Raw genomic sequence first — 9731 nt, forward strand, 5'->3', positions numbered from 1 at the left:
AGCTCGCCAATCTGGCTTGGGCGTACGGCAAGAGCGAGCACGCCGCTCCTGCACTGCTCGACAAAATCGCCGCAGCCGCCACGCCGCGGCTCGGCGAGTTCCAGCCGCAGGGGCTCGCAAACACGGCGTGGGCGTTCGCGAAAGCGGGGCATCCGGCGCCAAGCCTCTTCGAGGCGATCACGTTGGCGGCGGTGACGCGGCTGGGCTCCTTCAAGCCGCAGGAGCTCGCCAACACGGCGTGGGCGTGCGCGACGGCCCAGTACGAGGCGCCGCCCTTCTACGAGCAGCTCGCCTACGCCTGCCGGGTCCGCATCTCCGACTTCAACGCGCAGGAGCTCGCCAACACGGCGTGGGCGTTTGCGAAGCTCGGCCACCCTGCGCCGCGACTGCTCTCCGCCGTCGCCGTCGCCGCCACGCGGCGGGCGGGCGAGCTCAAGCCGCAGGAGCTGGCGTCGACGGCATGGAGCTTCGCGGTGGTTGCTACGCCGGCTGCGTGTCGCCACGCCGGCGCTCCTCCTCACAGTCCCTCGCCCTCCTCTCAGGCGGCGAATCACTCTGCGCCGCTTCTCTTCGACGCCATCGCCCAGGCGGCCGTGCTTCGCGTGGACCAGTTTGGGCCCCGATCGATCGCGCTCACCGCGTGGGCCTTCTCGAGGGCGTCTCACGCCTCGCCCGCGCTGTTCGACGCCCTCGCCGCACGGGCGACGCCCTTGCTCGACGAGTTCGACGCGCAGGGCCTTGCCAACCTGGCTTGGTCCTTCGCGGCGGCCGGCCGCCCCGCCACCGCGCTCTTTGATGGCATCGCGGCCGCTGCGGGCCCGCGGCTCGCCGCGGGAGAGTACAAGCCGCAGGAGTTGGCTTCCACCGCGTGGGCGTTTGCGCAGGTCGGGAGGAATGGCACGGACGAGCTCGTGGCAGCGCTCAGTGTCGAGGCGGCTTGCCTCCAGCTGGACCGGATAGAGGTGCTGTGAACTGTGATATAGTGGCGTCCCAAGTTGCAGCACCCAAGACCTTTCGTCTTGTGTCTGCAGTACTTGCTACGTCGTACTCGTTCTTCTGTCTGCGATGTGTGATGTTCGATGATGGTTGACAGCAAAATTTCCGCCCTTACGCGGCGGCTTCACGCTTCATTCAGACGAGGACTGAGTTTATGAGCGACAGCGAGGTTCAGCTCCGCAGAGCTGCGGTGCGCTCTCGCGCTGCAGGCTGTACGCTGGACGCTGCGGCCTCCCCCTGCGCCTCGAAACGTCAGAAGGAGGTTGGAGGATGAGCCGGAAACACAGTCAATACATCGCCTTTCGTCTACTAAGAAACGCGAGCATCCAAGCCGCCCCCCGCCGCAGCGCACGGTTTTGAGCGGCGGGCGCACCCTCCCCCGCCGCACCGCTGAACCAAGAGGGGGAGCGCGCTCATTGGCACAAAGCGACGCGGGTGGGCCCTCTCGGCACCCTGCTGTGGGTCGGAGCCTGCCCAACTAGTTTCGTTCCCTCCCTCAGTTGATGTAGTTGCTCAGCCATTTGAAGCCATCGCCGTAGCCCGCGCGCTTCACCACACTGCACATGAAGAGCTCCATCGGCCGAATCCCGTTCAGCGCAACCTGGCGCGAGGGCGGGCAGAGGGGCTGAGTCCCGACGATCGGCGATACGGCGCGCGAGCTGGATGCAGCGCGCCTTGCCCTTGCCGGTCGTCAGGTGGTGCAGGCCGAGCTCCACCCGCAGCTCGTCCTAATTGTGACATGAAGCCGCCTCCGCCGCCATACTTCCGCGCCGGCGGCGGCGCGTGCCAGGGTGCGGCGCGGCCGCGCGCACGGAGCGAGGGTCGCGGGTGTGTCGCTGAGGCGCGCGTGTCGGTGAGGCGCGCCTCGGACGCCGCGCGGCCGAGGTCAATCTTGTTCCCGAGGATGAGGAATGGCACGTCGTGGAGCTCCTCGCAGCTCAGCAGCTGGTCGAGCTCCTTCTTCGACTCGCAAAAGCGCTCTGCGTGATTGCACGGGCCACGGGCGGCGCGACTGTGAGCGGGAGGCGAGGGGAGGCGGAGCCACGGGCGCGCGCCGCACCGCGGTCGTGTGCGTCCACGAGGAAGACAATCGCATCCACTTGCGGAAAGTAATCCTTCCACACGCGCCTGCCAGCCGCGGGCGCGGTGGATCAAGGAGCGCGAGTGGGTGCAGGCGGGCGGGCGCAGGCGGCGCGGCGCGGCGCACCGAGCGATCTCGTGGCCTCCCAAGTCAAAGGTCCGGAACTTGATCTTGGCGATCGAGAGCTCCTCCGATGCTGCGGCGCGTGCGGAGGCTGGCTCAGTAAGGGGCGGCCGGGGGAGCGCGTGACGGCGCCGCGGCAGTGCGCACTCGGGTGCTGGGTGGGGTTGTGCTGCGAGAGGCGCTCGTCCTTGAGCATGTGCAGCAGCGTCGTCTTCCCAGCATTGTCCAACCCGAGGAAGAGGATCTTTGCGTTCTTGTGCGCGAGGCCTACACTCAGCAGCGCGCTGTCGGGTCTGTGCGCGCCCGGTCTGTGCCAGGAGAGGGCGCCGGCGCACCCAAGCTGTTGAGCATGTCCCACACCCAGTTGATGAGGAACATGGCGGCCGCAGCAGAGCCTGTGGCGCGGGGCAGCACGACGCGCTGAGCCTCTCTTGCTCTTGCTTGGGTGGCTGCGTGCAGGATGCGATCCGCCGCAGACGGCTCTTCCCCCTCGACCCGCGGCCGCGGAGGCCGAGCAGGCGCCGACCGGGCCATCTCGGGGTGGCTGTGCGCAGCTTCTGCCGATGGGTGCGCGGCCTCGCGGATCTACGGTGCGGCGCGAGCCTTGCGATGCTGCGCGCCGAACAAACGTGAACTCTGTGCGCCTTAGCAAGAAAAGAATTTTTCGGCGCACGCCAACGTCCCCACCCCACCCCGCACGTGTCCCTTGTCAGGAGCAGGAGAGCCCCACCTGTCCCCCTGATCGTTCTTCCAAAATCCTGCTCGTGCAGGTGGGGACCCTGTCCTCGTCCCATCCCTCGTTTGGCGTGTCTGTTTTCTTTCTTTCTTTACCCCACCCCGCACGCAGCAGACAGACACACTAACTGGTTGGAACATGCCCAAACAAAAAGCGGGCAGATGCAATCTGTGAGGCAGTGTGGATTACGCAAAATTTTATACACACGCGCCGTCGAGCAGCCGCGCGAAAGCCAGCCCATGTGCCATGACAGCCTTTTAAGGGATCGGAATAAAAGGGTGCCGTACGGCCGTCCACCGCGCGTCCGCCGCTGATGTGCAACGTCCAACGACGGGCCTGCCTCGCGGCGGACGGCGAGTCGGCACACCTCCTCGAGAGCCTCGCGGGCGGCGGCGACTGCCGCGCGATGAGCATCCTGCATCGCACACGGGGAGGGGCGAGTCATCCATCGCATGCGGCGGCTGCTCGGTAAGCCCGTGAGGCGGCGAGAGCTTGCGGAGAGAGGCTTTTGCTCACCAGACAATGACGCCGAGCCACACTGGGAGGAGGAGCACGATGATGACGGCGGTCTGTCCGGAGCCGGAGAGGGTTGGTGGCAGCACGGTGGCGCCGCAGTCGCACGCAGGAGGCTCGGGGCTCGGTGGCGGCGAGAGCCAGCGAAAGGCGGGCCAGCGACGAGGCAGGCCCATCGTTGGACGTTGCACATCAGCGGCGGACGCGCGGTGGACGGCCGTACGGCACCCTTTTACGTGGGTCCGATCCCTGTACCCCCAGGCTGTCATGGCACATGGGCTGGGTTTCGCGCGGCTGCTCGACGGCGCGTGTGTATAAAATTTTGCGTAATCCACACTGCCTCACAGATTGCATCTGCCCGCTTTTTGTTTGGGCATGTATGTTCCAACCAGTTAAGTTAGTGTGTCTGTCTGCTGCGTGCGGGGTGGGGTGGGGACGTTGGCGTGAGCCGAAAAATTCTTTTCTTGCCAAGGCCCACAGAGTTCACGTTTGTTCGGCGCGCAGCATCGCAAGGCTCGCGCCGCACCGTAGATCCGCGAGGCCGCGCACCCATCGGCAGAAGCTGCGCACAGTCACCCCGAGATGGCCCGGTCGGCGCCTGCTCGGCCTCCGCGGCCGCGGGTCGAGGGGGAAGAGCCGTCTGCGGCGGATCGCATCCTGCACGCAGCCACCCAAGCAAGAGCAAGAGAGGCTCAGCGCGTCGTGCTGCCCCGCGCCACAGGCTCTGCTGCGGCCGCCATGTTCCTCATCAACTGGGTGTGGGACATGCTCAACAGCTTGGGTGCGCCGGCGCCCTCTCCTGGCACAGACCGGTTAAAACTCTTTTGTATACCAACTACAGGTAGAATTTACAGGTAGAAACATCCCAAACCCCGTCAGGAGTTCACCCTAGCCCCAATATCCTAGTCTTTGTTAGTATCGAGGTCTCGCGAGTTTTGGGGGTTTCGGCGCCGCAACAGCGCTGCGAGCAGCGCGATGCCACGGCGCTCGGCCTGCTGAGAGAAGACCTTCCCGGACGGCAGTGACAATTTACCCGACATCAATCGTCGACGGCAAGCTCGAGAACTGCGCCTCCAAAGTCGCCCAGATTTGCCTCTCGCGGCGCGCTGAGTTAGTATCGCCGGTGCGCCAGCAGGCTCTGCTCCACAGCAGGGCATGCCCGACTGGCTCCTGCTAGCCGTGCGTCCTGGTGGCATCCATTGCCAGCCCAGGTAGCCCCAGGAGGTCGCCTCGCGCACGACGCGGCGTCGCACAGCACCGCTCAGCGTTACTACCGAGTTAGTATCGTCGACCCACAGAGACTGCTCTTCTGTAGGTGGAGCCGACAAACGCCGGCCGGGTCGGCCCCGCCGCCCCCATCGCCGCCGCCGGGGCGGCGGCGGCCTCGGCGGACCATCCGGCGCGCCGCGCGCCCGTCAGGGAGGTGTTCACCACCCCTGGCTCCTCACCCCGCCACGCCTTCGTGCGGACGCCGTGGCACCCACCTCAGGCACCGCTCGGACTCGGTTGACGGCCACCCAAGTGCTTGGCTCGTGCCAAGCCGACCGGCAGGCGATTCCCACTCACTGCTAGGCTAATCTCGGGCTGTCCGGCGTCAGTGTGGTGCCGTGAGGGGCGCCGCCCCCAAAACTACGACTATTAGTACCGAGCGGGGGCAGTGCATTTAATTCTGTCAAAAATCCAAATCTGCTCCGTGGAGCTTATTGGGCTAGGATCATACGTCCGGGAGGCCCCCCATGCGTGCCGTAACGATCGACAGCGATCTGGCTACTCTGTTCACGTTCACACCTCGTAAACCCCCCATAACGCATAACCCCGATACAGGGGGTACCTTCGGGCTTCGGTCTCTATCTCTCTCGGGTATCTAGATAGGTATACGTACTTTTAGCTTAATGAAAAGGGAGAGGGGGGTGTTCTCTCTCTCTCAAGCACCAGATCATACGTGTAGCTAGGACGTAGGGGATGTAGGTGTATCTCAGTCCGGGAGTTCTTTTTATCAAAGTGACCGCATATGGGAGCGACTGAGGTCTGAGCTCTTTCACCCCCCCGCATGTGTACGCTGTACGGCGGCTCTCTCTACACACGACGCGGCGCGCGCGAGCAGTAGCCTTCCTTTCTGGCGCACCGGCGGGGCACCGGCAATACTAACGCAGGCCAGCGCGCCGGGAGAGAGGCGAACCTGGGCTCGACTGTCGAGTGCGCAACACGTCACCGCGAGATATGGAGCTCTCAAAACACATACACCGTACGAGCTACACGGCTCTACGACTCAGCTCGCCAGCCGTATAGTCTCTCACATTGTACCGTACCAGATCAATACACTTAGACGATGACTTACGAACGAGTCACCCTACGTTGGTGGCGGCGGCTTCGGCGGCGGCGAGGCGGGTGGCGGCGAAAGTGTGCACGAGATGGCTTTGCAGGAGGACGAGATCGTGCAGCTGTTCGATGCCGCGTACGCAAACATGTCAGCGCATCGAGTATTGGACGTGAGGTCCCAGTCGCTGATGTCTTGGTCGAAGGAGGCCGCGAGATTGAACATGTCTGCACACGCAAACGCGGCGGGGCGAGATGAGCTGGGACGAGGGGAGTCAAACACGATTGCAGAGGCGCGGGGAGGAACGCACCTTTGGTTCTCGTCACGCTGCTCATGTCCCAGCTGTCGATCGGCTGGTCGAAGGAGGCCGCGTCAAGGAACATGCCTGCACACGCAAACGCGGCGGGGCGAGACGAGCTGGGACGAGGGGAGTCAAACACGATTGCAAGGCGCGGGGATGGACGCACTGTCAGTTCTCGTCACGCTGCTCATGTTCCAGCTGTTGAGCGGCTGGTTGAAGGCTCTCGCACCGGCAAACATCGCTGCACACGCACACACGAGGCGGAAGCGCGGTGAGCGGAGGCCGGGGGAGGGTGCGAAGAGGGCTGCAGAGGCGCGGGGACGGACGCACTGTCGGTTCTCGTCACGCTGCTCATGTCCCAGCTGTTGATGTCCTGGTTGAAGGAGGTCGCACCGGCAAACATCGCTGCACACGCACACACGAGGCGGAAGCACGGTGAGCGGAGGCCGGGGGAGGGTGCGAAGAGGGCTGCAGAGGCGCGGGGACGGACGCACTGTCGGTTCTCGTCACGCTGCTCATGTCCCAGCTGTTGATGTCCTGGTTGAAGGAGGTCGCGTAGGTAAACATCCCTGCACACGCACACACGAGGCGGAAGCACGGTGAGATGGGGTTTGCCGAGAGAGCTTCAGAGGCCGAGGGCGCACCGCTGGTGTCCGTGACGCTGCTCATGTCCCAGGCGCCGATGTCAGGGTTGCACGTTGCCTCATCACGTTCGTTGTAGGCGAACAGCTTCGACATGTCATTGATGGCCCGCACGTTCCAGCTCGAGATCGGGCCGTATGTGACCAGCGCCGCCGCCTCGTCGCTGCACCACAGGTCGACCGCGGCCTGGAGAGATTCCCTGTCTGGAACGACGTATGGCGGGCTGGGTGGCTGTGGAGGCGAGGGCGGTGGCGGGCTCGGCGAAGGCGGGCTGGGCGGCGGCGATGAGGGTGGCGGCGGCGAGGCGGGTGGCGGCGAGGGTGGCGGCGAGGGCGGTGGCGGGCTTGGAGGGGGCGCAACCACGAATGGTTGGTACCCGAATGGAATGCTGCTCGTGGTTGCGTTCGGACAGGTGTCAAAGTCTTGGAATCGTACGATAGTTGAATAGGGCCCAAAAAAGGAAAGGCTCTGAACACGACACCGCTTCACCCGACTTGGTCGAGGAGCGGCGGCTGATGACGAACGTCACGCGGCGAGTCACGCACGCCGCCTGCCTGCCGAAACATGCAGGCCACGCGGCCGCGCCTCTTCTGCGTAGACGCGTTCGCCTTCACTGACGCGTCCACCAACGGCAACGCCCGTACTCCGCGTCCTTTCGACAAGGTTCACTTCCGTGACCGTGTGTGGAACGTCATGCTGGACGTGCTTCTCAATCTGATCGAGCGGGCGTCTCGACTTCCCCTGGGCTTAAACTCGAGGCACCTGTGGCAGACCCTAGATGACGCGTGCCCTGCGACGGACGCCGGCGGCGGCCCGCGCTGCCGAGTGCTCTCACCATACTACCGCCAGGATTTCAACGTGAGTGTGGAAGCCGCGGCGAGCACGCGTACCACCTACTGTGATCACGTTGGTGACGACTTTGAGATTGGAGACAGCAGGCGGGCGGAGTGTGGGGAGCTCGTTGCCTCGCGGGCGACGGGGCGAGGGGTGTCGCGGCTTTCACAGTTTCACACGGCGTGACGGAAGTCGTATACCTAATACCTATATATCGGCTGCGTGCGTGTGCATAAAGCCGTACGCCGGGGTGCGCGGGCGGCCACCCCCAAGCCCCATCCCTCACCTAGGAGTCGCGATGTGTGTTGCGTAGCGTTTGCCGCTTTGTGCACTGAAAAGCTACACCCCTCTCGCTCCGTTTTAGGCGCTAAGGAGCCGTACTGTACACCCCCCTCGTCTTGCTTTCTAGAGATCTGCGACCACGGGAGATCGGTGCAGGAGAGCACCGCAACAACTCCCTGACTCGGCGCGCAATCTTTCACACCGCCGCAAGCTCCTCGCTCGCATAGGCTCGGATACCTCGCGCAATCATGGCGGATCGCAGGCCCGCATGTATCTGTTCTCGAAAGGGAGGCGCCTCTAGATTGCAGTCGCCCGGATACAACACCTTGATTGCCGGCAGCGCTCCTGCATTCAGAGCCGCCGCAAGCGTGGCCCAGCCGGCAGACGTGATGCTTTGGCAATCGTCCTGTGGCAGGGACAAATTCTCGAGCGTGCTCAATGTGCCGTCCATGCCGCTGCGAGCCAAAGCGGCGATACCCGCGTCGCCGACGTTGCAGTAGTTGAGTATCAGGTCCTTGAGTTGCGGCAAGGCGCCTGCAGCCAGAGCGTCAACCAGCGCGATCATGCCCTCGTCGTCGATGAAGCCGCCGGATAGGTCGAGGACCTCGAGTGCGGGCAGGGCGGCAAGATTCTGCTGAAGAGCCCCCATGAAGTACACTGCCTCCTGGCGGTTGAGCTCCGACCGAAGCTCTCGCAGCTGGGGCAGCGCAGACCTTGCCAGAGCGGCAAGGAGGCGCTCGCTGGCAGCGTCTGCCTCTTTCCGGTGCCTTCTCTCCTCCTCCCCCCTACGATCAACAACCGTCTGCGGCAAGTTGCATGTCTTCCCGCGACAACACCCGTCGTATGCGATCGCACCCCTCGCAATCTGTGGTTCATTCCATCCCAAAGGATGGATGTACCCGGACATTTTCTGCAGCCGACTGAAGCAGCCGGAGGAGACGAGGTGAGTCAGCACACTCGCGATCCTCACATCGAAGTTGACGTAGCGCAAGCAGAAGCGCAAGTCGAGCTCGTGGATCTGCGCCAACTCTGCCCGCGAAAGGCTCCGCTTTTCTGTCTCGCCTGGAGGAGCCACGTGCATCTGCTGACCAAGATCCCCCGCTTCCGTGTACCGGCGCAGCGCTTGTGCTGCCGCGGGAATGGCAGCGCGGATGCCGCGGCATGTGGAGGCGAGGGCCGTTGCAGCGGCTGGCCCGCTTGGGTCTGGAGCGAGGGGGTCGTCGAGGCTCGTGACAATGCGGTGCAGAAGGTCGTTGGGGATCGCGCTAAGCGAGTGCGGCTCGGGGGGCGCGGGGAGCGCGGGCGCGAGCGTGGTGGCGTCGGAGACCGCCATGCGCTTCGACGGCGGCTCGTCCTCGTCCGAGTACGAGTAAGACTCGAGGGTCGTATAAGTTGTGGTGGTCGTGAACGTGAAGGTGGCGCCGCAAACGTGGTGGCAGTGGTGGTGGTGATGGCAATCGGGGCCGTCAGCGTCGTCAACAGCGCTTGGCGGGCAGCTGCGGCAAGCGGCGCCGGCCTCCATGAGAGCTCGAAAGCACTCAGTCTGGCCCGTCAGAGCGGCGAAATAGAGCGGCGTGAACCCGTCGGCTGCAGCGAGCGTACTGCGCTCGGCACGCTGCCTCTGGAAACCGGCGGTAAGGAAGAGCATCTCGATTCGATCGCCCTGCGTCAGCGCCTGCCGCACCTCCTCAACCAGCGCCTGCACCCCGATGAGCGAGAAATCGGGGGAAGCGTTGGTGCTGAGAAGCGCGCGCACGCAATCGTCGTAGCCGTATGCGATCGCCGGAAAGAGCAGCGTTGCTCCACTAAAGCCATCGTCGGCACCCGACGCTCGAAGCGCACGGATGGAGTCGGCGTGGCCGTGCCTAGTCGCAAGCACCAACAGCGACCTGCCATATGACGCAGC

The 9731-nt window shown here is 64.5% G+C and overlaps 2 protein-coding genes across 2 annotated transcripts; both read right to left on the bottom strand.

Moving 5' to 3' along the window:
- Window positions 1-548: 548 nt before the first annotated feature.
- Window positions 549-2834, bottom strand: Sar1a-2 (Sar1 GTPase). Its single transcript, XM_005779726.1, has 9 exons — window positions 2804-2834; window positions 2536-2595; window positions 2348-2467; window positions 2204-2273; window positions 2057-2124; window positions 1861-1976; window positions 1671-1724; window positions 1212-1597; window positions 549-1157 (listed from the first exon to the last, which is right to left on the bottom strand). Exons 2-8 carry the CDS (start codon window positions 2576-2578, stop codon window positions 1493-1495), a joined length of 576 nt encoding a protein of 191 aa, XP_005779783.1. The 5' UTR covers window positions 2579-2595; window positions 2804-2834; the 3' UTR covers window positions 549-1157; window positions 1212-1492.
- A 2965-nt stretch (window positions 2835-5799) lies between these two features.
- Window positions 5800-7275, bottom strand: EMIHUDRAFT_235963 (hypothetical protein; the record flags this gene model as incomplete). The annotated part of the gene is made up of 7 exons (XM_005779727.1): window positions 5800-5993; window positions 6077-6151; window positions 6234-6308; window positions 6398-6472; window positions 6562-6636; window positions 6712-6895; window positions 7234-7275. The coding sequence occupies 7 exons, from the start codon at window positions 7273-7275 to the stop codon at window positions 5800-5802; spliced, it is 720 nt and encodes a 239-aa protein (XP_005779784.1).
- Window positions 7276-9731: the final 2456 nt, after the last annotated feature.

Source organism: Emiliania huxleyi, assembly GCF_000372725.1.
Source record: "Emiliania huxleyi CCMP1516 unplaced genomic scaffold EMIHUscaffold_228, whole genome shotgun sequence".
NCBI classification, from domain to species: Eukaryota; Haptophyta; order Isochrysidales; family Noelaerhabdaceae; genus Emiliania; species Emiliania huxleyi.